General features: G+C 59.3%; 11 protein-coding genes across 11 annotated transcripts; 7 read left to right on the plus strand and 4 right to left on the minus strand.

The window, feature by feature from the left end:
* Positions 1 to 1849: 1849 nt before the first annotated feature.
* gpi1 (uncharacterized protein) lies at positions 1850 to 4331 on the minus strand (the record flags this gene model as incomplete). The annotated part of the gene is made up of 11 exons (XM_060598078.1): positions 1850 to 2087; positions 2340 to 2443; positions 2481 to 2569; positions 2605 to 2719; positions 2752 to 2891; positions 2943 to 3152; positions 3189 to 3396; positions 3456 to 3559; positions 3620 to 3893; positions 3936 to 4166; positions 4203 to 4331. 11 exons carry the CDS (start codon positions 4329 to 4331, stop codon positions 1850 to 1852), a joined length of 1842 nt encoding a protein of 613 aa, XP_060452784.1.
* A 375-nt stretch (positions 4332 to 4706) lies between these two features.
* On the plus strand, positions 4707 to 5556 carry CcaverHIS019_0102370 (uncharacterized protein; the record flags this gene model as incomplete). Its single annotated transcript, XM_060598089.1, has 2 exons — positions 4707 to 5321; positions 5362 to 5556. 2 exons carry the CDS (start codon positions 4707 to 4709, stop codon positions 5554 to 5556), a joined length of 810 nt encoding a protein of 269 aa, XP_060452785.1.
* Positions 5557 to 6152: 596 nt separating this feature from the next.
* On the minus strand, positions 6153 to 7666 carry CcaverHIS019_0102380 (uncharacterized protein; the record flags this gene model as incomplete). The annotated part of the gene is made up of 7 exons (XM_060598100.1): positions 6153 to 6591; positions 6628 to 7112; positions 7154 to 7166; positions 7206 to 7236; positions 7289 to 7353; positions 7410 to 7422; positions 7660 to 7666. The coding sequence occupies 7 exons, from the start codon at positions 7664 to 7666 to the stop codon at positions 6153 to 6155; spliced, it is 1053 nt and encodes a 350-aa protein (XP_060452786.1).
* A 1814-nt stretch (positions 7667 to 9480) lies between these two features.
* CcaverHIS019_0102390 (uncharacterized protein) lies at positions 9481 to 12267 on the plus strand (the record flags this gene model as incomplete). Its single annotated transcript, XM_060598111.1, has 1 exon — positions 9481 to 12267. The coding sequence occupies one exon, from the start codon at positions 9481 to 9483 to the stop codon at positions 12265 to 12267; it is 2787 nt and encodes a 928-aa protein (XP_060452787.1).
* Positions 12268 to 12500: 233 nt separating this feature from the next.
* CcaverHIS019_0102400 (uncharacterized protein) lies at positions 12501 to 13308 on the plus strand (the record flags this gene model as incomplete). The annotated part of the gene is made up of 2 exons (XM_060598123.1): positions 12501 to 12664; positions 12753 to 13308. 2 exons carry the CDS (start codon positions 12501 to 12503, stop codon positions 13306 to 13308), a joined length of 720 nt encoding a protein of 239 aa, XP_060452788.1.
* A 494-nt stretch (positions 13309 to 13802) lies between these two features.
* CcaverHIS019_0102410 (uncharacterized protein) lies at positions 13803 to 14368 on the plus strand (the record flags this gene model as incomplete). The annotated part of the gene is made up of 2 exons (XM_060598134.1): positions 13803 to 14271; positions 14358 to 14368. 2 exons carry the CDS (start codon positions 13803 to 13805, stop codon positions 14366 to 14368), a joined length of 480 nt encoding a protein of 159 aa, XP_060452789.1.
* Positions 14369 to 14850: 482 nt separating this feature from the next.
* On the plus strand, positions 14851 to 15556 carry CcaverHIS019_0102420 (uncharacterized protein; the record flags this gene model as incomplete). Its single annotated transcript, XM_060598145.1, has 2 exons — positions 14851 to 15317; positions 15403 to 15556. The coding sequence occupies 2 exons, from the start codon at positions 14851 to 14853 to the stop codon at positions 15554 to 15556; spliced, it is 621 nt and encodes a 206-aa protein (XP_060452790.1).
* A 27-nt stretch (positions 15557 to 15583) lies between these two features.
* On the plus strand, positions 15584 to 16444 carry CcaverHIS019_0102430 (uncharacterized protein; the record flags this gene model as incomplete). Its single annotated transcript, XM_060598156.1, has 1 exon — positions 15584 to 16444. The coding sequence occupies one exon, from the start codon at positions 15584 to 15586 to the stop codon at positions 16442 to 16444; it is 861 nt and encodes a 286-aa protein (XP_060452791.1).
* Positions 16445 to 16672: 228 nt separating this feature from the next.
* CcaverHIS019_0102440 (uncharacterized protein) lies at positions 16673 to 17929 on the plus strand (the record flags this gene model as incomplete). The annotated part of the gene is made up of 6 exons (XM_060598167.1): positions 16673 to 16811; positions 16957 to 17121; positions 17159 to 17286; positions 17318 to 17490; positions 17535 to 17682; positions 17717 to 17929. The coding sequence occupies 6 exons, from the start codon at positions 16673 to 16675 to the stop codon at positions 17927 to 17929; spliced, it is 966 nt and encodes a 321-aa protein (XP_060452792.1).
* A 3177-nt stretch (positions 17930 to 21106) lies between these two features.
* CcaverHIS019_0102450 (uncharacterized protein) lies at positions 21107 to 22234 on the minus strand (the record flags this gene model as incomplete). Its single annotated transcript, XM_060598178.1, has 1 exon — positions 21107 to 22234. The coding sequence occupies one exon, from the start codon at positions 22232 to 22234 to the stop codon at positions 21107 to 21109; it is 1128 nt and encodes a 375-aa protein (XP_060452793.1).
* A 1746-nt stretch (positions 22235 to 23980) lies between these two features.
* Positions 23981 to 24345, minus strand: CcaverHIS019_0102460 (uncharacterized protein; the record flags this gene model as incomplete). Its single annotated transcript, XM_060598189.1, has 2 exons — positions 23981 to 23989; positions 24061 to 24345. The coding sequence occupies 2 exons, from the start codon at positions 24343 to 24345 to the stop codon at positions 23981 to 23983; spliced, it is 294 nt and encodes a 97-aa protein (XP_060452794.1).
* Between the last annotated feature and the right edge of the window lie 46 nt (positions 24346 to 24391).

A 24391-nucleotide genomic window follows, 5' to 3' on the forward strand; every position in this document is an offset into this window, starting at 1 on the left:
AGCTCAGTAAAGCAGCCAGCGCCCACGGTTGCGCCCGGCCCTCTCTCTCTCGGGCCCAAGTCCAGGAATACCATACACAGATCCATCCGAGATGCACTATACACAGAGCATGCCAGCCAGCCACCATCTCTATCCGGGCCGCACTTTACACGTCGCCACATTCCCCATCCCGTCCGACTTTTCAGCTACCAGTTGAGGTTGAGGCCAAACGCGCAACGCGCCACGCGCCAGGCCAGTTCCGATAGCGCTCGTTCGGGTGTGGGATTGTGCCTGTCGAAATTGCAGCGCTCGATCGAGCCAAGATGCAAGATGCCGAGAGTCATGGTCGGCGCACCCGACAAAGTCCTGATTTGGTATACATTTCTGGACCGAGTCACATGACGCACCTCGGAACTCGAGTTAGCGGCGTGATTTGTGATCTGATAGGAAATTTCGAAACGACAATCTATGGTGCCCCGCGATCGATTGTCCAGTTGCAACCTGACCTGTTCCGAGTTGAGCACACGTCTTCCATGCAAGTGCACAACTCGTCCACGTCCGTCCACACAACACTTGTCATTCAACATGTGCGCGAGGTGAGTCTGCGGGCGCACACATTCATGATTGGGAATCGGAGCGATCTGGGGGAGGGGCACTGTGCCCCTCCGAGATGGAGATCCGTCGAGGACGCTGGTCGCAGCAGTTCCACGATGGTGATCGCGAGTGGGGGGGGGAGGGGGAGGGGGGGGGGGGGGGGGGGGGGGGAAGAGAGGTGTAGGAGCCGTCGGTGTCATGTACGCTCTCGTGATGGGCTTGGTCCGCGCGACAGCGTAAAGCCAGCCCGTCGCCCTTGGCGCTGCGAGCTAGGCGGCGGGAGGCTCGTCGTGACGCACGAGCCTTGTGCCCATCTGCGGACCTGTTGGCGGTGGGTTAGGACTCTGGCCAGTCTGTCCTGCGAGCTAGGACTCTGGCCGTCCGGCTCAACAAGTTGGCTGGGACTTGGGCTGCCATCTGGCACGAAACGTCCCTGCTGACTCTGGCTCTAACCACTTGACTGAGGAACCATCAACCACTGGTGCCTCGGAGGTTGGTGCAGGTTGGTGCAGCTTGGAGCACGGGCCTGGGGCGAGGGGGCAGGCCTGCACGTTCCCCTGGTGCGGAGCTCGTGTCGAGCCTGGAAAGCTGTCTCGTGTCGGGCTCCGGAACGCTGTCTCCTGGTGCGGAGCTCGTGTCGAGCTCTGCAAAGCGCGTCAAGTTCAAGTCCAAGTTTGGGCGACAGTGACCGCACACGTCTCTCCGCGGGGTATAGAGCTCTGGCCAGTCTCCGTCTGAGGAAGCGGAAGCGTGTAAGGTCGAAACGCTGTTGGGACTGAACGGCGCACTCCATCTCATCCATCCCATCCATCCCATCCATCCCATCCATCCCATCCCATCCCAGCCATCCTCTGACTCATCCTCTGACGCAGCTGAAGGACACGCGTGGGAGGTGGGAGGTGGGAGGGAGGATGGGATGGTGTGTGGAAGGGTGGGAGGTGGGAGGGAGGCTGGGATGGTGTGTGGGAGGGTGGGAGGTGGGAGGTGGGAGGGAGGGTGGGAAACTGTATGGGAGGCTGGGAGTGGGATGGTGTATGAGAGGCTGGGAGTGAGATGGTGGAAGGAGTGGTGTGTGGGATAGTGGCTGGGTGGCTGGGTGGCTGGTGGGAGGGGGGTGGACGGACCTCGCAGCCGAACACAATCCGGGGATGCTGTTTCTGTATAAATAGCAGGCAATGACCTTGCACCTACGCCCACACCGCCACTCACACCGCCACCGCCACTCACACCTACACCCCCACTCACACCTACACCCCCACTTACACCTACACCCCACTTACATGCGCACACTCCAGAACTGCTCGTCGCCCGTGGGGTTCGTTGCGACGACGTGCTGCGCGGTCGTCGGGGGTATGTGGAGTCCCCCACTGTGCGAGACGGTCGAGACACGCATGTTCGTGGCGTGCTCGGACGGCATGGCCGCCGCCAACAATACTTTGACGAACGCGCATGGCGGGTGTACTGCCCCAGCGACAACGGGACAGAAGAGCAACGCGGCGCGGGCGCGGATCGGCCTGCTTGCCCTTGTTTGGGTGGCGGCCGCGGTGTGTGCGATGTGGTGAGTGCGTGGCAAGGAGCAGGAGCAGAGCAGGAGCAAGGACGCTGACTCCAGATACGCCAGACATCCACTCCGCTCGTACGGTCTCTCACCCTCCGCGAAGCGCGCACAGCTTCCCCGGCCCCACCTCGCACACACAGGCAGCCAATACAGGTGTACATACAGGTGTAGGTGTACAGTAGTAGATGCGAGATCTGCTTCAACGCACATCTGCTCAACGCGCATCTGCTTCAACGCGCACTGCTTCAACGCGCCGCGAGCCTGGTATCGCGCCACCAACGGTGCAGCAGCGTACCCAAGCTCATGGGAGTGCTCTGCGGTTAGATGCCAGTCAACGACAGGATCTCACCTTGAGCTCAAGCGCATGTTGCACCGGGTAGGCAGCGTCCGGGGCCCGACTGCTCGTGCTTGGAACAACGACGTCGAACACAATCCCGTCTGCCGTCAGCGCGACAGCACTAAAATAGACTCACCGCATATACCAGGGAAGGGAGGGACGGAGTAGGCGATCTGGAAGGCAACGGAACAGTTGATCCCGGCGATCGCCAGAGCCAAGCCGCGTTGAACGAGGAAGACCGCGAGGTTGATCTGCTGTCAGCTGAGCTGAAGAGAACTCGTACTAAAGCAAACAGAAGACCGTATGCCACTACAGTGGGCGCCAAGAACGCCGTGACGGTGAAGAGGAGCGTGCCGAGGAAGAGCGTGTCCACCTCGAACGCGTGTGAGTCAGTACGATGACGCAGGACGTTCCAGCGGCGGCCTGGTGTCAGCTGTGAGGTAAAATGGCTCTAGCTGAAGTGAGAATACCAACCTCGGAACAGGTCCCAGAGGCCCAACAGCGCAGTCATGGACACCCGTGAGAGCGCGGCCGTCGCGAAATAAATGAGACGGAGATGAAGGGTAAGCAGCGCAACGAGGTCGGAAAGGAGCGCAAACCCGAACGACAGGCCGAGAGGTGAAACGACAGCGAGCGCGATGGAGACGTGAGGAAGGGCGTAGTTGAGGATGGGTGTGGCGGTGTCTACTATCAGCTTCACAGTGTATGTTGGAAACTCACCGCGCCAGATCTCCAGGACGCGTGCGATCGAGCCACATAGGAACGCGCTCAGTCCCGTGTTGAGCTTGAGGCCGAATGGCCAGTCGTCGAGCCACAGCAGTGCCGCAATGACGGGAGATGAGAGAGTGTCCGCGATGTTGGGCAGCATAGGGTGGAGTGGGTAGGCGAGTAGCAAGACGCTGGCTAGGGCGCCGAGGATCATGTCATGCTGGGGTGAGCGGGCCGAGTCAGTGGTTGGTGTTTGAGGAACGCTTTGACGAAACGTACGTTGATGGCTGCAGCGGGCGCGAAATGCACCACCTGCACCTTGAGCGCTAATGGAGCATCGATTAGGGTGGTGACCGTGCCGGCGCGGCGCGCGAGCTGGTGGACTATTGTCAGCGAAGCGGCAAGACCTAGGGAAAGAATCAAAAGGAAGGGAAGAGACCCACTCAAGGCGCTGTGCGCCTGTAACGGAAAGTGCGCTATTCCCTCCATGACCAGGCGGAAGGCCGACTGTCGAGGAGGACGCAAGACAATGTCGAGTAGGAACATAGTGCTCGCCATGGTCCCACCAACAACCGCCAACCCCATTCGCGTAAAGATATGCTTGTTCACGAGCAGTGCCGCGACCTGAATCCATGGGACGAGGAGCGCGAAGCGGCCGATCATCGACGACGGCGCGACACCGCGAAGCTCGTCCTGCGCCGATGCGACGGCGTTGAGCTGCCATCAGCGACATCCCACAGTTCAGCTGGGGAGACTCACGCGCATCAAAAGCCCTCGAATGTCGGTCGATAGAACAGCCGCGCCGTACTCGGCCAACTTTCCTTCCGCGGAGGGAATAACAAACTCGGGGCCGGGGGTGAAGAGCACCGTTTCGGCGGGATCCGAGTAGCCTATTGGCATGGTGTCGGCCCAGATCGTGAAGCCGTCCGAACTGGCGGGCTCGGAATGGGGGAGGACGCGGGCGAGGCCCTCAATTGGTAGAGGCGAGTCCTATTGTCAACATAGAAGGAAGGGTAAGGGACGTACATCTCCGACGACGTCTACTACGACCAGCACGTCCACTAGTGAAGCCTGGGCACCGGCCGGGCGAGGAATGCGCCACCCCACGGCCGTACCTGTTCGTCGCTCGATGTTCTTGGGCCAGAAGACGCGCATGTCGTCTTGAATGATTAGATGGGAGATGTGGGAGTACCTCTAGTTGAGTGTCATCGAGCGTCTGTAAACCACCGCAAGGATTGGGATGATATACAAATACGAGGCGGTTCCGGATCCTATGATACCATGAGATGGCTTGTGAACCGTGTGTCACGTGATGTCGTGCCTAAGGCCGGTTTGCGGACTGAGGCCTGCAGCGTCAGGCACAATCGAGGCCCCACATTCTCGGCGCCATCCGCGATTCCGCAAACCCGCCTGGTAACCGCCCGAGAAATCGAATCGTGGTTCATCTTTATCTCCTCATCTAGCCCAGCCTCTCGCCCTGCTCCCCAGCCTCTCGTCCTGCTCCCCAGCACCTCCCTCCCAACTCTGACCATGAGCGACGCCCTCTCCACCCTCGAGCTCCTAACCGCCATGTATCCAATGGACGGCGAGCTCGAGCTCTCCGACTCGGCGTCCTCTGCTCTCGCCGGCTCCCCGTCTCCAATTTATCCTCTCGACCTTATCGTCCGTGTCCCCATAACCGACGATGACGACGCGCCGCGCATAGAACTCTCTATCTCGATCCCCCAATCCGGCTCTGTCCGACTAGGAGTGCGCCAGCCCGACTTCTTAACCCGCGCAGCGTACCAGACTCTCGTCGACTCCCTCCCCAACCCCGAAGGAGATGCGACGGAAGCGGTGATGGCTGCGATCGAGGCTATTCGGATGGCGGCGCCCGATCTCATCCAAGAAGAACCAGTGGAAGAGGAGGAGGAGAAAGTGGACGATGGACCATTGGAGAGGGTGTGGTTCTGGTTCCCGAGTCTCAGCACCCGTGAGAAGAGGAAGGATCTCGTTACCTACGCCGAGGGATACCGGTTGAATGGGTTCGTGTTGGCTGGTAAGCCTGCGTTGCTCTGTGTTGAAGGGGGTGGGCGGGCTGTGGATCGCTATATGGCCGATATTAAGAGTGTTAGTTGGGGAGATATTCCGAGTTTCCAGAAAAAGGTCAGTTGAGATACTAATCCCAAAAGGATTCTGACACCAGGTCACGGAACGCCTGCGTCTTCCACTCGCCGAGTCGGATCGCAAGTTCAAGACTATGACGGATGTTACGTCGCTAGTGCCGCATTACGGGACGTACAACCACCGCGGGGATATGAGCGAGGTCAGGCGCCTGTGCGACGAGTGGGGCGTGGGGCAGGACTTTAACGCCGTCGTCATGAACTCGCGGGACGAGTGAGCGCGAGTCGCGAGCCGCGAGGGGATGGGTGAAGGCGTGCGGTTGGAGAGGGGGAGGGTTGAGTAGGCCGACGGGAGGCCTCCCACAGAAGACCGGCGAAGCGTGGCCGTCGCGCGGAGCGAATCGCGACCATGTCTAACATGACGCGACGTGACGACGATCCAACTACACGACAACCTTAAGACTGGCAGCCTCCTGGCCGCAGCTGCCCGCCACCCCCACCCACTTCCACCAGTAACCTGTAACCAGTACCTCACTCGCTCATTACCGCGCGGCCATCTGACGAGCGCGGCTGAGGCACTGACGCAGGCACCCGCGGTCTCACACATTCCACTCGACCATCAACGGGACGACGCGACAACAACATCTTGGCATAATCTTGGGTTTCTTGTTCATCTCAGACAGCATGCATCTTTGCTCGTTACGCTCTGCATACGTCACCGAGGATCAATGTAGGGTATATGCCCGAAAGAAACTGTCCACAGCTCAAAATGCCAGTACACTTGTACACGGTGGCCGACGGCGCACCCTGGAGCCGGCAGCCAGAGCGCACTGCCTGCGCACTGCCTCCACCAACTCGCACCTCAGACTCTCCATTACAGTCTCCTGCCGGCGGCCTGGGGCGGCGGGCGCTGCATTGGAGGCATGCCGCGCTGCCCGGGAGGAGGCCCGCGCATGTGAGGGTTGTAGCCCTGGGGCGGAGGCTGTTGCGGTTGGCCGGGGTGGCCCATAGGGTGGTGGCCCATGGGGTGGTGGCCCATGGGGGGCTGGCCCATAGGTGGCCGTCCTTGCATTTGTGGAGGCGGACCGCGGTAGCCGGCGGGCGGCGCCGTCGATGCGATGCCGGCCCCAGTGGACGCAATGCCGGCGCCCATGCGACCGTTCTGGGGAGGTGCGGCCGCCGGCGGGAATCCTCTCGTCGCCGCTGGTCCAGGGCCACGCGCCTCTGGACTGGGGCGCATGGCGGGGCTAGGCGCAGTCGACGCGGGCCCCGCACCGGTCTGCTTTCTCTCGGCAGCTTGGAGGATCTGATCGCTGCGCGTCAGTTAGCATACGACACTAATAACTCACTCAAGGAGGTTGAGGCAGGCGCACGCGACAACCCATTCGACGCAGTCCTCGTTTCCGACACCAAGGGTCTGCCAGACCTGCTTCTCATCGTCCGTCTTACCCGTGATAGTAATGCGGGTACCGCCACCACGGTCTTGCGGGTTCTTCTGGATCTTGCCAAACTCGACACGCCGAGGCGGGATCTGGTGACCAGCGTACTTGAAGTAGAACATGGTCCAGTGCTCGGCGTGAGGGTTGGGCTTGGAGATCTGGTACAACGGCGTGTCATCCTGGTTGACAATCTTGTATGTTGGGTTCATCCGGCCAGTGTTTTCGATAGTCCACCTGAGGTCGCGCGACGCTTCACAGTGGACAACATTGTTGCGTTGGCTCGACATGGTTGGCAGCGACGAGTTGGAGGTCGCGCCCGCACGCGGCGGCGGAAAGAGCTTGGCGACGCACAGGTCACCCTGCGGCGACGGGGTAAGGAGGTAGTTGACGCGGTTCTGCATGTCAGTGCCCCTTCCCAACAAGGTACGATACGCACTTCCTCTGTATGCCTGATGTCAGCTTGGCCGTACGGCGGCACAACTACTCACAGATAGGTGTAGAGTACGTGATTAGGCTGTCCTGAGTCGTCAGTGTCTCGTCCTCACCAGCGCAGATTTGCGCGTAAACATACCATGAGGGGTAACGATCAGCGTTGGGAGGTGATTAGGCATCGGCGCATGATGTGGCGATGTGAAGCTGGAGGAGGCGTCAGTAACATTGGCGGGGATGGAGCTCGTGATGTCAACACATACACCGTGTAGATGGCTTTATGCGATCCGGCAATGTCGGAAGGGCCCGTTTGGTCCATGATACGAAGAGTAAGGTGGAGAGTGTGGAGAGTGTGGCGAGCACAAGTAGACGCGTTGGGTAACAGATGAGCAAGAGGACAATGTCAGCACTGGATGAACATTGAAAGCAAGAGGTGTGCGAGGAGGTAGATGGAGCACGGGACGCGAGGCGTTGCTCCCGTGCCCCGGCGAGTGGTAAGGTAATGGCACATACCTGCCATGATGTGGACCGTGTGGGAGTGGTTAAGACAAGTGGGTAGGAGGATGAAGTGGGGATTAACAACAATCCTTGATGGGGGGCTACGGCGTCACGAGATCCGTGGGCGGTGGGACAAGGCGATGAGGGAAGACGGAGGTCTGAGCGTCAAGGAAGTTGGTGAGGGTGGGAAGAGTCCAGAGGTCCGGGCGGCCCGGTTAGTCCTTGATGGGTGAGGGAAGGGCCTGCGAGGTCTGCGAGGTGTGGGAGGTTTGGGTCCGTTGGCGTCGCGTGACAGGTAGTAGAAGGATGCGATGTGTGATTGTTGTCGGACGAGTTGAAGTGGCAAAGTAGAGTAGAGTAGAGTAGTCAACTAGAGCAAGGAGTGTTAGTGACAGACTGAGAGAGTGATGTCGTGTGGTCACTTTGTGGCTCTGGGCTCTGTATTGCTGTTGTATTGGTTAGACTATCCTACTGCCTGCATAGTGTGTGTACGTCGTACCCTTGGGTCGTCGACCTTTTGGGTATATGTTTGGGACTGTGGGTGCTGTGGCATACAAAGGAAGCCTAAAGCTGCAAGGCGTAAAGGTACCAGACCAGAGGTCGGGCAAAGAGTAAGGCATATCAGGGCTTGGAAAAGGAGTCTGGCCGAACCGACCGGAAGGGCGTATGAGGGAAAAGGGGTAACTCTAGGGTTATCTAGGGGTAGTAGGTACCCACACTGCAATAGCACAGCTCAACACTGCTTACGTACAACTAGAATTCCTTGGGCCTAAACCCTTTTTAACCTAAAGGAGGCTTCTCATGCCCGTTCCAGACACCAGGGTAAACGCCCAGAAGCGGAATCAATTTAGAAACCCGACTGTTGGGTCCCGAAGTTTTCGGTACCACGCGGTACATCCATCATCCACATCACATGCTAGCCTTCCTCCACTGTTATACTACCAGCCCACTCCAATGGGCCACTGGGCCAGTGAGCCACTGGGACTCTTGGTATGACAACTTTGATGCCGATGCATACTCAAATTTAAATGCTCAGCTGCTCACCTGCTCACCTGCTCTCATTCTTTCATTCATCTGTTATGATTTCCACCTGATCATTAGCCTTTCGGCTTGGACCCAGGCCCGCCAAAATGATTGGTCTGGATCTCCAAAAAGTGGGGATAAAGGGTTAAGGAATTAAGGAGGGACGCGCCTGTGCCTTGTTCATGTTGGGTGCCTTGACTTTGCAGGGGTCACGGGATGGCGCGGGACGCGATTGTCCTATATACGCGACGCGACATCATACTCGCTCCCTCATGCACATTAACATGCCATCCCGTCTTTCTCGAGTACGCTACTTGACGTTGCAACGCTCAACCACTGTCTATGCGGCTGATGACCAGACTCGAGGCAGCCTCGCTACATATCATGTCAACAGCAGCTCCAAGATCGCATCTCGGGTGTGCTAAACGTGGCGCTGATCCTCTGACGTCCTCGTTGATTGAAACACACTGGGACTGTGGTGTAGTAGACACGACCAAAGTGGAATACAAACTGCAAACACGCAAAAATGATCGAATGGGGGTTGCACTTGTTCGCCATCAGTGTTTCCCACGACGTGGGGCGAGGCAAGGTGTCACCCCCACCATGACTCGCAACAATGACCATCACTCAAACTCTCTCCATCGCACGAGGCGCGGCAGCGTGCAAGCCATACCGGTCGGAGCGTGCGTTTAGATGGGACGCCATCGAAGCAAGCTCCCATTACCAGCACAGGATAAACACAAAGCTCTCGCCATCACTCTAGCTGGAGCTGCATAAAGGCCGGCAGCGCGGTCCATTGTCCTCCCCACCATCATGTTCGGTAACCACACCAACCTTCCCCAGCCCCCAGAGCAACCCAACCCGACCAACCTCCCCCAGCCCCTAGAGCAACTCAGCCCGACCAACCATCCCGACCATTCTGGCCGCAACTCGCCTTGGCCTGCCGTCCTCGACTACGGCGACGCAAGCGCCGACTCACCCCCCCTCCCCCGCAAGACGAGGCTAGCGATCCCACAGCACGAAGACGGGCCAGTGAGCGAGGGTGATCCGCGCGCACTCACGATCGCCTTGCCGTCGACCTCGCATCAGCGTGCTGGGCAGGATGACAGCCCCGCCGAGCCGAGCCCGCTCTCTATGCTGGCGGAAGTAGCCCACGATGAGAGGAATGGGATGGACGTTGACGCGCCGACTGACCCCACTGTCCATGCCAGCTCCAGTCCACCTTACAGTCCGCACCTATCAGATATCCACCCTTCTAGTGAACAAGAAGTCCGTGATGGCGGTCACAAGCCCAATGACGACATGGGCGTTGGCTCGGCGGACCTCGCCATCCCCAAAGCCACCATCTTATCACCGCTCACGTCCATCGACTCGACGCCGACCATGACCATGACACCATCCAAGTCTCTCGGGAGCCAGGCCGACCCAATCGTCATCGAAGACTCCTCGGACCCCGACACATCCAAGGAGATTCCCCTCTCCACTCATAGACGTCTCAATAATCTGCCCAACCCAGGGCCATCAATGACCACCGACGCGCCGCGGAGCTCATCAGCCCCCGTCCCTGGTGGAAGGGGTTGGTGGGCGGTGGGGAGCACGGCGGTAGCGACGCCGCGTGCGCCATCGGTTGATGAGGAGCTCGACAAGGTTGCCGAGCCAGAGCCAGAGGCTAACGAACTTGACCCCTCGCCACTTCTCACTCCCGCCCCGAAGATGCGCAGCGGCCTCGGCAAGGGCCTCTCGGTCGTCGTCCCCCCGCCCCCTCAGCCGGAACAACAGGCCACAGAAGCGCAGGAGGCCACGCCAGTGATGGTGCTACCATCATACCTCCAGCAAATCATTTCGAGTCGTACACCGCGCACACCGGTGTTTGACACGATCAGAGAGAGGCCGATCACAGAGATCACAGAGACGGCCGGACAGTCCGAAGTTATGGACCCCGAACCACCCAAGCGCCGCCGTGGTCGGCCGCTCAAAACTGCTGTCCCTCAGACTGCCGGTCCCAGTGCCGTTCCTAAAAGTGCTCTCCCCAAGACCAAAGCCGCGCCAAAGAGTGCCGTCCCCAAAGGCAAGGGCAAAGGGAAGAAGCCTGCCCACGTCGATACCGAGGCTCTTCCACTCCCACCCCGCACACCTCCACCCCGCACACCTCCACCCCGCACACCTCCACCCCGCACACCTCCACCCCGCACTGTGGCCTCGGAGGACGCGATGTGGAGCCCCCGCGAACTCAAGCAGATTGAGCGGCAGGCAGCCGCGAAAGTTGCAAAGCTCCAGCGCATGGCTACCACACCTGGCCGTGTCCAGCAGAGCGAGGACATCGACGTGGAGACTGAGGTACCCGACCCGGAGGTGATTCCAGCGGCGAACAAGTACCAGCCTAACAACAGGCTCTTTGGAACCGGTTCTGGGGGGCCCGCTCCGGGTACCCGTTCCCAGTTCGGACATGACTACCACGGGCCCCAGGCTGGGCAGCATGGCCACGCCAACTCTAGCTATGAGCCTCGGGTGCGGTATGGCGGCGTCCAGCAGCATCGTCAGAACCAGGCCGGGTACGCTGACTATCCCGAGCACCCTGGGCAGCCCGAACATGCTGAGCGCCCCGACCACTTCGAGCAGCACCAGCAGTACCAGCAGCACCAGCACCAGCACCAGCACCAGCACCAGCACCAGCACCAGCACGCCCAGCACCAGCAGTATCAGCATGATCAACACCCCGGCCCGCATCCCCACGAAGAGCCCAACAACCGCCCACACGTCTCCAATGAGGAGCTAAACCGCATCCTCAGCCCGCGCCCGCGCCTCACAACTGACCGCGTTCTCTCCGGCTCCAGTGTTGCGCCCCTCGCCGACCTTCCCCCAAACATCTCGTTCGACGACGAGTACACCGTCGGCGACTTTATCATCATCACATCCGACGATGTCCTCTTCCGCCTCGACGGGCCGGACCTCGCCCACGCCAGCCGCGAGCTGTACGCTGCGCGTGCGCACACGCCTTCGGGCGAGCGCTTCCTAGTTCTGCGACATCCCCACGAGAACGCAGCCATGTTCCGTGCCTTCCTGGCTCTCCTTCTGCGCTCAGACTTGCCTATCGACGGCGACGAGTACACTATTGCCGAGACGCTCCGAGACCTCTTTGCCTTCCTGGACGGCTGGGGTTCGAACAAGATCAAGATCGCGGCCATGATCCTCCGCGACAAGTTGCCCGGCATGACGCTGGCCATGGCCCTATCTGTCGGCGGGGCTGTCCATGACGACATGATCATCGAGATGGCTCTGCATCGCTGGGCACGGGTTACGGTGTCTATCGCCGGGCCTGGCGAGGACGTGTGCAAGCCGGGCTTGCCTGGCCATGCGGTGGTCACCGACCCCAAGAACTGGGACTTTGTACGGTACGAAGCCATGCCACGCGATTACGTGTATGCCCTCGCCTCGGCTTGGGCGGCTACAACGACTACCCGCTTCCTTCCGCACGAGCTTGATGACCTGGTCGTGCGTAACTTCCGCGAGGCGCTTCGTGACGCGAGGGCCCAGGCGCAGAATCGCAAGCGTGGAGCCGAGGACCGCGTGGGCGGCGAGAAGAAGATGCGGGAGGAGTAATGTCTATGTACATTGTGTCTGAATAAACGGGGAGAAGAGAGGCAGGGATGGAATGGGGAGGGGCGAGGGGCGAGGTCCGCACAGACACAAAATTACAAAATGGAAGAAAAGCAATCGCGTCCCAACCCCAGAGAGATACCTGGGGCGCACACGCTTCTTGTGTCCATCCCTTTGTCCAAACAAACACTCTTACCTTCTTCTCCATTTGTTCACTTGACCATCTTATCATCACCATGCCAATTTCGACGACCTACCCACCTCTTTACACCATCTCGCACCCGCCGCCCACGCTGTCCAAAGTCGCTGGGTCACTTCCAGGCAACGAGGAGACCTTGCTGCTCTTCTCTGCCGACCGAATCCCCTTCCGCATCCCAACACACCAGCTAGCGACGGCGAGGTGAGTCATCAGTTCCCCATCTTCCCTTACTTCCTGTCATCCCTCAACCTCAACCTCGCCATCTCCCCTCTCATGGCCCTAATCCCAGCACTGCCTTCCTCTCATCCTCGTCCCTCAACCGCGCAGGTCAGCGTCAACTCCGCTTCTCCGACCCCCGCATCGAAACCTCCTCAATCCTCAACCCCTTCAGCGAGCTCATCCTCGATGCTGGCCTCACTTCCCCCACCCTTCTAAAACTCAACGTTGCCACCGCCACCGGACTGGTGCGCTTCCTGCAGAAATGGGACTGTCCGGGACTGCTTCGTCTCGCACTCGCCTGCATGCACCACGGGTACACGGCTGGCGCGGTCAAGAGCTGGGTCATCTTCATGGCTGCCTGTGTCGCTGAGGACGCGGATATCGTCGCTTCCATGCTTAATGATCCCCGTCACGGAGGGTGGAAGCGCGAGGGCCTGTCCAAGGCGGCAGACGACCTCACCCTCGATATCGATGTGCGTGGATACCCCTTTGAGTGGTGGGCCATGGTACCGGCCGGCTTCCAGTGGGCTGTGGGGAAGGCGATGACTTATGGCGACAAGTATCCCCAGTCGGTGAGGGGCCGGGGGGACGTGTTCCGCGAGCTGCTCAAGGCGGCTAAGGCTTGAGTCCCAAGAGTGGAGAGAGAGATAAGCCAGCGCCGGCGTGGCTAGTTCTTAGTTGATCCTAGGCGTACATACACGATCCTCGATGCAAACATCACACATGAGTTTGTGGCACACTAGCATCCCACCTGGTTAACCTGTTAAACCCGACCGTTATCGTTCAGCACCCCTTCCCTAACTGCAACGACCACGGCAAGGATAACAACCTCTGGCACGACACCGTCCAGCCCAAGATTACGGAAACGCACGGGATAGGGGCACAGAACATAGAGGGTGGGGTGGGGTTTGAGGGAGACGGCGATGGGGCGAGCAATGTGCGTCGAGTTGTATCAAGAGACAAAATTGCCTTCACCCACTAATCAACCCAACCATTCCGCTTCTCCCAATCATCCGCACAGATCAACATGACCTCCTCGCATGCTCAGACACCCGGCCCAGAACTCTCAACAAGCATATAGCCCTGTTCGTTCATTATCGCCAGCTCTCTCCCAAGCACCATGCGCGCCGTCAGCATCTCCACCTGTATCACCGCCTCCAACATTGACGACGACCTTTGCGGTCTCGTCAACCCCGTCTCCGTCCCCGACATCCAACCCCCCCGCCACATCCTGAACGCCATCCCACCCACAGACCCAGCCGGCCTACTTCAATTCAACGCCCGCCATGCCTCGCACCACCTCTCCTCAGCCACCAAGCTCTTGCACCACGCGGACCGCCTAGCGTCGCTCGCTGCGGGATTTGGCGCCCCTCCCCCGAGGCAGTACTATGCCGCTCGGCTGGAGGGGTGGCAGTATCTCGTCAAGGCGCGGGCTCTTATGAGGGTCGCGACGCATCTTAATGACAACCTGGACGACTTGGAGCTTAGGGACGACAGGGGGATCGTGGTGGGGGCGGCAAAGCGGAGATACCTCCGCCGTAGGGTTGGGGTGGTCAATGAGATTCTGGAGGAGAAGATTGCTGATTTTAGTAAGACCCAGCTGTGGGCCCAGCAGTTAGGTCAAGGCAATTCAAGGTGAGACGAGACGAGACGAGTCGAGACAGGACAGGACAAGACAAGGTGTAATTAGGGATCAAGACAAGACGGAATCTGAAGAGCAGTAGCCGAGACATGCATAGGATGTATGTCATTTGCCGAGAGTGGTGTCGAGGAAATGAAGGGAGATGCCGGATCCAGCTTGGATTGCTCATTTCATTTGCACAGCTTGGTGGTCGATTGGTCGATTGTAGGCGAGGATGATACGTGATACGTTGGAGACAGCGGTTCAGCGGCCGAAAACCACAACGTAATCCACATTGTGCCTGGAATGCTGGAATGTTCCTGGAAGGCTGTGCGTGATTTGATCGCACCCGCACAGGTCTAACAGGTTTAAAGCTTTCATACGTCATAACCCATTTGAGTCTAACAGTATTAGTCTCACAAGAATCACAAGGTCAAAGACAAAAGCGGTCCAAGCGCCTCGCACAAACACTTCCCTTCTTCAACTCGTCAATCTCAATCCTCAATCTCCTCTCTTCTCATTCGATCATCATTCATCCATCCTCACAATGGTGGTCGGCAAGCTCGCAATCGGCCTCATAGCCTACATGGCTTTCAAGGCTTACACAAAGCAGAAGAAGCAACAGCAGCAGCAACAAGGTGGCGGCGGTGGCATGGCGCTCATCGGCGGCGCATTGGGCGGCGGGGCAGCCGCATACGGCGCCCAACAGTTCAATGGTCCGAGTCCGGAACGACAAATGATTCTAGATATATTGCGACAGTGCGTGCAAGATCAGAACATCCAGGCGTTCTATCCCGACCCGAGGACGCTCGAGGCCATTGCGGACCGGATCATCCAGAGCCGTGCCGTCGAGCGCATCGAGTCCCAGTTCCAGCTTAGAACCGGACGCGCACTCGACCTCGTCCAGATTGCGCTGTTTGATGTCGTGCTTCTTATCGACGACTCGGGGAGCATGAATGACCGCGCGGTCGGTAAAGACAAGAGCCAGGGAACGCGCATAGATGAGCTCAAGCGGTGAGTTGTTCGGATAACGTGGGCTGTAATGTAAACAGGATTGCCAGCCCCTGTGCCCCTCCCTACGTTTGTGCGCTGACAGCAGCTTGCTCGACCGCGTCGCGTTCGCATCATCCCTCCTTGACACCGACGGGTTCTCCATGCGCTTCCTGAACGCCAAAGACGCGCCCAGCAATGTGCGCGACGCCAACCAGGCGCGCAAGATTGTCGACCACCTCACTTTTAAATGCACGTTCTGAATCCATCCTTTGTGACTAACAAAAGATATGACGCCCCTCGGCTCGGCATTGCGGGACCGTGTACTCGGCCCGATGATTGTGCAGCCAGCCCAATCAGGCCGCCTCAAGAAACCAGTCTATGTGATTGTGATAACAGACGGCGAGCCGAACAACCAGCGCGAAAAGGACCTCGTCGGCACGAGTATCATGGAGGCGCGCAACGCCCTCTCTCGTACGCGGTACGGTGCCGACGCGTTATCCCTCCAATTCGCGCAGGTCGGCGACGACGCCGACGCACTGGCATTCCTCCAGGGCCTCGATAAACACCCCCAGATCGGAGACCTCATTGACCAGACTGCCGGATATGTGCACGAGGCAGCAGAGTACAATGCCGCAACGCGGGGCGACCCCAACGCCGAGCAGTTCACTCCGGCATTCTGGACCCTCAAGATCCTCCTGGGCGGTATCGACTCGGAGTATGATTCCAAGGATGAGGGACGACAGGTGTACCGCGCGGCAGTGGACCAGAGTTGGGCGCAGGCGTGGCAGAATGGTCCGCCAGCGTACGGCCAGCAGCAGCAGCAGCAGCAGCAGCAGCAGTTTGGTGGGGGCGGTTATGGCCAGCCCCAGCAGTTTGGCCAGCAGGGGTATGGTCAGCAGCAGTTTGGCCAGCCCCAGCAGGGCTATGGTCAACAAGGCTATGACCAGTATGGCGGTCAACAACAGTTTGGTGGTCAGCAGTACGGTCAGCCGCAGGGCCAGTTCGGCGGCGGCGGCGGCGACTACAACCAGCAACAGGGATACGGGCAGCAGTTCAGCCCGCCCCAGTCACAGAACTTTGGTGGACCTAGCTACGATGTCCGGCCGCCAGCTGGCAGTTACACCCACCCCGGCTACGGCAAGCACTAGTTTGTCCGCAATCTCGGTTCAATGTTAGTCTATAGTAGTGTCCAAACACGAAGACGCATGTGTATATGTCATTGCGATTGGGTTGGAGTTGGGCACGTGTGGTGGGCCGAGAATCCTCGGTACAGCCAGATGGCCGAATTCATGCCTCATGCCTCATGGACACCGATCTTGGCTGGAGTTTAAATACCGACGTCACAACACGTCCCATCTTCCCACAATCCATCCACCATGTCAGCCCTCGTCCGCCACCAGGACCTCCCGGCCGCTCTCGTACCGGATCGCGCGGTCCAAGCTATTGCGGCAGACGCAAACCTCCCAGTCTGTGCGACTTGTGGGACGCAGTATAGTGACAAGCCGAAGGGCATCTGTGGGTTATGACGTCGTGGTCAAGTGGTGCTGACCACTACTGCGTCCTCGCGGTCAATATGTCTCCTTTCTGCCTCCCTTCCTCCCTCCATCGATACCTCCCTCCCCCCTCCCCCCTCCCCCCTCCCTCCCTCCCCGCCACCCAGGCCCATGCTGCGAGGACGACCGCCAGTGGTACCCAGTGACAGGCCAGGAATGGACAACCCTCGGCGAGTTAGCCAGCACCCGCACCCACTCCCTCCAAGTCGACACTGAGGACGAGCGAATCGCCTTCATCGAGTGCTCGCCCCCCTTTGCCATCAACCAGACGCGTGAGTTCGCCTCCATGTCCACCAGAACTCACAACAGCAATCCTCCTCAACACCCACGCAGGGCACTACGTATGGGACTGTCACGCTCCCTTCACCCCGGGCCTGGCGGGATACCTATCCTCACTCCAGCCGGCTCTCCAGGCCATTGCCATCTCGCATCCCCACGTGAGCTGACAGTTCTCACGAGCTCACGCAGTTCTTCTCCACGTCGCTTGTGTGGGCGCGCGCCCTCGGCGTACCGCTGTACATCTGCGAGACGGACAAGGAATGGTACCAGCGCCACGGGGACATCCAGGCTACTGACGACGTTCGTTTCTGGACTGGGCGCGAGACGCTCGGTCCGGGCGTCACGGTCGTACAATGTGGCGGGTGAGTCAGCTTGACCGTTCACTGTTCACGAGAGCTGACGCCAGCCACTTCCCCGGTTCGAGCATCCTGCATTGGGACCGCGGGGCCGAGCCCGGCGACGGTCCAAAGACAGGCCTCATCCTCGTCGCTGACACCATGATGGTGCGCCTCGACCGCCGCGGCTTCACTTTCATGTGGAGCTACCCGAACATGGTGAGCTCGCCTAGGCTTGGACGAGCTGATGCAGATCCCACTCCGCCCTGCTGACGCTGTCAACGTCGTGGCCGCCATCGATGACCTCGAGTACGGCGCAGCAAGCAGTACGTGGCCGAACCGCATGATCCGCCGCGACGCCAAGCTCTTCGCGCACCGCAGCATCGAGCGGTACCTCGACGCCACGGGATGGGAGCTGGAAGGCGGCCAGCTTGGCGGAAAGCTTCAGCCCAAGGCTCGGGCGTGAGGCTCCTGGAGGCGGCCAGCTTGGCGGAAAGCTACGAGTCTGCTGCGTGTACCACGAAAAAGGTGAAATCGAGTACGAGAACAAAGGTTACGACAGTGTACGACGGTGTACTTGCATACGAGGAATGAGAATGTTTACAAAGTTTACAAAGGTCGACGTCGGACGTCGGCGGCATGGGTGTAGAGGAGTGCGTCGAGAAAGGACAATCTGGCGTGCATGTGGGCCTATTGTTCTGTTCGTGGGATCCAATGCCTGCTGGCTACATCTTGTTCCGTTCCTTCGTTGCAGGGGTAAAGCCCACTTTGGAACGTCAGAGTGAGCACGGTGTCGGAGGCGTCACTGAAAGGGGTACGAGCGGCGACAAAAGTCCTGATTGTGAATGGTGGGTCTTGAATGGACAACTCTGTTGGATGGCTCACTCTGCGCACGGGCTCATCCTCGTTGGTGAGAGGTGACCAGAAGACCGGTCACGGATTACGGTACGGACCGGATCCCACCGACGGGCCGACTCGCTGTCGCCACCGCGCGCCTTGCTCGCCGCTCGCCAACACGCTCACAACGAGGTTGCTTCTTAGCAACTGATTGATCGTCGTCTAATTCTTCGACTCGCACACTTCTCAGCCAACCAAGCGGAAGAGCCGGAGAAACAACGCCACGCCACGCCACACAAGCGTTACGGCCATCTGGACTGGGCTAGTGCTTGATACACGCAACCTCAGTCGCAGCGAACGAACGCCGGGTAGCGCTTGGTTGGGCTGTGCCGTACGCGGCCGCTTTGTTGTCGCCGCTACCTCGGTTAGCGACACTGTCAACCTTCCTCCCACCACCACTACATCTTCTCTCCACATGCCCACATAACGCCTAGCCTTCCCCCATGCCCATGGCGCCTCGCAACTCTTGCCCGCACACCCCGGCCAACTCTGCCCGCCCCTCCCCCTCCCCCTCCACCCCCTCCCACCCCTCCTCGGCCTCGTACGCTTCCACCGTCCCAGCGGATGGCGTTGGAACCCTGCTCGGTGTCTGCTGCGTACGTCTCCTGATATCGTCGTCTAACACCAGTGCTGTGGCCAACAAACCGACGGGCCAGGCCCTGGCGCCCCTTCCTCCTGTCCTACCTCGGAGGACACTCCTGCGCCTGATGGATAGTAAGTCTAAGCATTCCGCACCAATTCTGACACCAGCCTACCGTCCTGCTTTCCCCTCCGCCTACGCCGCCAACGCCAACGCAAACGCCGCCCCGCATCGCCCCCACCGCCAAGCAGTCACAGTGTCGTCCCGCCGACCCGACTCGGTCGGTGGCGATTACAGGCACGCGCACGCGTGCGTCTCCAAGCAGCCCGCCTGGCGCAGGTGACACGGTGGCGCGCCCGCATCAACACCCCCGCGATCGTCCTCGTCCCTCCAGAAGGTTCAGAAGATACGGTCCCGCCCGAACCACGGTGGAGGCTTCTCACGGGTTTGCGCAGCGTACGGTTCCGCCTGCCTCCGATGCCAAGCATGTCGAGCCTGCTGCGCCGACGCACGTCGGACGCGTCCATTCCGAAGCCGGAGATTGAGACACCCCCGTCAGAGTACGCCGCTAGCGAGATTACATGTCATACGCGCCGGACTAGTTTGGATTACGACGCGTTTGGACCCACCATTGCCGACCGCCTCAAGAGCCAGCCACGCCGGAATAGCTGGTAGCGGTGGTGGCTAGAGTTCATGTACAACTAGTGTCTGTAACGGTAATGCATAAGGCTTCTTGCAAGCTGTACGCTGTACGAGGTCAAGGTGGGAGGGTGAGGGCTGTACCGCAGTCAAAGCCAACACGAGACACACGGCGGCTGCGCCTCACACCGCCATAGCCCTGTTAGCCATCACTCATGTTGGCCATCACTGCATCGCTGCATGCGCTGGACGGCCTAATGACCCCGAGTCTACACACACTGCGATGCACACAGCCTCTCCACGCTGATCATCTCCACCCTCCTCCGCTGATCAGAACCAGCGTGCATCTCTGTCGACTCAACTCTCGAGTCTATCTCTCTCATGCCAGCATGTCTCATGACACGGTGAGTGAGAGGAGTAGACATCACTCCAGTGCGTTGGATTAGACCTGACGCCAGCCCGACACCTACCCGACCTCACCCGACCCGAGTTCACAATACTGCCATGGCGGTCCGTGAGTTACCCTCCAGTCCACACCGTAAAGTCCTCTTCTCACCATTGTCTCCGCAACAAGGAGACAAAAAGAAGAGCGAGAATGGAAGAAGCGAGACAGGAAGGAGGGGAAAGGTTCAGCCGAAGAAGCAGACAGCTGACGCCTGATCCCTCACATGGTGCTTGCGGCACCGGCTCAGCATGCTCGCACACTGGATCCTGCGCGGACACCTCGAATGGCATTTCTGGCGAGCACGCGTACGCAAACGTGCCCAACTCCGGCGGGAGAGGGAGGCATGCCAAGTCCGGCCGGAGAGGGAGGTATGCCAAGTCAGGCAGAGCGAGGTCCGCGCCCACAAATGCCGCGCACCGAGTCATCGGCCGCGCACCGAGTCCATCGGCCGCACCGAAGTATGACACAGATGAGTGGCGGGATTCGCAGTGCGGCCCTCGGGCTTCGGCTGCGAGTTGGGCCTCGATCCGGCCGGTGTCGCACATGCACATGCCCGTTCGCCACTTCGGAGCAACGTATCGCGCGAGTTTGCCCGCACCACTGAATGAGATATAAGGCGAGAGAGAGACATCCCATCCCAACAATACAGCTAGCACTACTTTCCCAACACACACCCCTCTAGAACACAATGGTCGCCAACGTGAGTCGTCTCGTCACTGCCACGTGATCCATCTCCCACTCACACCAGATCACTCTCGTCAACGCCTGCGGTGGCGGCTGCTCGAGCTGCACCTGCTCCGGCCCGTGGTGAGTGGGTTGCCGTTTCCCACTGACACAAGCGCCAACTGCGGCTGCGGTAACTGCTAAGCCGGTCGCAAGCGCTCTACGATGCTAAGCCGGAGCAAGCGCTCTACGATGTCCAGCCCGTGGGCGCTTCAAGAGTGAATAGTACAAGTTGATGCAGATTTAGCCTAGGCATGTGTTGAGAATGTGTCGTCAGCACGTCAGCACGTCAGCACCACCTCCCACGTCAGCACGTCAGCACCACCTCCCACGCCCTCATATGTCTACTCATCTATAATCTACTTGGTATACTGGAGCTCGTTCTTGAGCCATGTGCGCCATCCCGCGTCAGCGAGGATATGCCGTACGCGCGCCTCAAGCCACTCCGTGTTCCCCCAGAAACCCCATGAAGCCTGGAATCGGCACCAATCCACGAGAGCCGTCTCCCAGTGCCGCACCATTTCTTCCCATTCATACCCTCCTTCTCCCCGTTTCTCGATCAAGGTGGCGCGGTATCGCTCGAGCAAGCCTCTCTCGCCACTCTGCATCCCGAGGAGATGCGGCACAGAATCAGCAAGCATCTCCTCGGGAACGCTGCACGTGAACAGCTTGGCGAGGTCGCATACACCGAGGCCCAGGCCGACATACTGGAAGTCGAAGAAGGCGACTTTATCCCCGGCCCGCGTCGTGAACAGGTTCTCCGACTTGACGTCGCCGTGGATCACGCTCTCGCTTGTCCGCCCGCGAGGAGTAAGTACGGCCGCGACAGCGTCCGCGACATTGCGTCCAATCTCTTTATCGGGGGAGCAGAGGGCGGTATTCCATTCGCTGTCCGAGTCGGCCAGTTCGGCCAGCTCACCCCGTCTCGTGGCCAAGTACGTGTATCCTCCATTAAGCCAGAGTTTGGATCCGCCGAGTCCTTTCTTGCGCCGATCAGCCTCTTCCAATGGTGGGAGGAGGTATGATTCCATGTCCTCCACCCCTCTAGCAGAATGAGAATGGAAGCGGGCGAGCCAGTCCAACGCCGCATATACTGCTCGAGGAGGTAGGAGACCTCGTTTAGACCCGGCGATTGGGAAATCAGGCCTCAGGTCCGTGAGGAGCATGGCCATTACGCCGTGTAGATTTTCGGATCCAGGTCGGCCGGCCATGTCGTGCGTCGAGGCGAGACAGTGTGCAACGGCCACGTTTTGAGGCAGAGATGGCGCGATGGTGGTGTAGAATTCCTGCTCGACCTCATAGCTCAGCATCTTGCGGAGGTGGCCCTCGTCATTACCGGGAGGCAGAGAGATGAGTTTCAAGACAAGCCGCGTCGTTTCGTGGGAAGAGGGGGAGCGCGCGGTGATAGACACAATATGGCCATACCCCGCCCAGAGGGTTTGGAGGGGCGTGCAACTGACAAGACCGAGGCCGAGCCAGGAGAGCATGATGTCCGCGACGTCGCGTGGACCGGTCGCAGATGAGGGCCGCGGACGCGGCCGGGTCTGATGTGAGCGCGCGCTTTGGTGGGTTTACTTTTGCAGGCATGATGGGCGGTGTTCAGAGATCGTGCGGTGGAGGTGGTTGATGAATGTAGTGGTGAAAGCCGCTGTGACGGATGTGGAGGTGGAGGGATGTTATGGCGTAGTTTAAATCTGGCTGTGAACAGAGAACCATCGTAACGTATTAGAGGCTTAGCACCAGCTGCTTAGCACCCACCACAGACACAACCCCCTGCACCTCTCGCGTACTCGTCACTGCGTCGCCTTCATCTCCCACAGCTCAAACTGCTTAACCTGCGCCCGCCCCTTATGCTCGTACGCAACGCCAGTAGCGTCCGCAGGACTGTACGCGCGTGGCCAGAGCAAAACGGTCGTTCGCGAACACCTCGCCGTCCAGCAGGACAACCAGCGCAGACGCTGTATAAGTCAGTAGTGCGACTGATGGTGTGGGCAGATGAAGACAAACGGCGAGATCGGGACCTCGGCGGACCCCCGGCACATCTGTACAAATACCCAGCCTAATTCAATTTAGCAGCAACATCCAATTGCCCTATGGCTCAGTTGGCTAGCGCGTGGAGCTGTTACGAAAATCGAAACAACTCCGAGGTCCACGGTTCGAGCCCGTGTGGGGCAGGATTTTTTGCTCTCCAGCAGTTTTACAAGCTGCGCACACTGGCTATAGGAAATTGTTCGCCGACAGCCAGAGCCTCTACTCGGAGCGAGCTCAGTGCTGTGGGGTTGACATGCTCAACAATAGCGTAACTGCCCCGCAATCGACTGAGCGTAGTGGTCGGCGAAATTTGTCATGCCGTCGTACGCGCCTTTCTGACAACGCCGACCACTGTCCACCTCGACCACTCTGCACGATACTCATCAGCCACAGATCACCTAACACGCCCGAGTAGATACGTGGACAGGGTACCCCAAGTGGTGTAGTCGTAATATATGTACTGTCTGCACTTGATATGGAGTAACCATCTCCTCGAAGAACCGCATTTCGTGCAGGTAAGAATTCAAGCACATGGCCTCAAGAGTCTCGCTGCCTGGGGTGGATAAAGAGTTGGGCAGAGACCCATGATCGAGCAGATGGAGTTTCCCGGCATGTTGGACAGTTGTGGGGTAGTTGACGGTGGTGAGTGGTGAGCGCTTCCTGGCCATTTGCACGCGTCCATGTCCGATCTTGTGACGGAGCCAGAGGAGCGGGATAGGCCGGGTACGACTCGGTCCTTTGACTCAAGCTTGGCCAGAGGTAGTTTCTGTCTCCCAGTCGCTGTGGCCTGCCGTGAATTACACTGTCTCTGATCGCCATGCGGCGTGTAACAGGGCTGGCTGGACTGCGAAAGTAATGTCGTTTCTGCAGTGTGTCTGTTGTAAGACGAGGAGATGGCCTAGTCTCGAAGCGGCGGGACAATATCGTCCAGACGCAAGGGTTACGTGAGGGGGTCTTGAAATAACATTGCTTGTCAGTTGGTTCGGTCCTGACAGATGGTATGAACGACAGGACACTCGGGCGCAGCATGCCTCGCTAGCCATCGGATTCGTTTCCACCCTGTGAAGCGTTGGGGCATAAAGGACACCTTTTGGCGGATTGCCGGCCCCTACTGGTAGCACCTCTGACATGGTCCCGGCGACGGCATGCGTAGTCGTACTGTAGTCTCGCCCCGAAAGAAATACATTGTACTCGGACATCTACTACTTCTTCTGCCCGTCAGTGTTCCATCCCGAATGAGTGTCTTTGGCCTTTGGCCTTGGCCATGGCCTGACCGACTCACCTCCTTCTTCAGCGCGGCCGCGTCGGCCTCCCTCGCCTCCTTGTTGACGTCGGGCGCATCCTTCAAGTGGTTCACATAGTCGCCTTGCTCATTCGCAATCGTGGACGACGAGTAGGCCCCGAGGTCCTTGTCAGCCTTGGGCGGCACAGCCTTGTCGGATGCGAACGGGAGGGGTGGCGAGTCGACCTTGTCCACCGGGCCCTTTGAGCGGATCTTGATACCGCGTGTGAGGGTGGGAACGGGGCGGATGAGGCGGACGGGGCGGGCAAGCACAGAGACGCGCATGGTGAGATGTAAAGTGGGGGAGGCGGGACAGCCTGAGCAATATATA

Source organism: Cutaneotrichosporon cavernicola, assembly GCF_030864355.1.
Source record: "Cutaneotrichosporon cavernicola HIS019 DNA, chromosome: 1".
Lineage (NCBI taxonomy): Eukaryota > Fungi > Basidiomycota > Tremellomycetes > Trichosporonales > Trichosporonaceae > Cutaneotrichosporon > Cutaneotrichosporon cavernicola.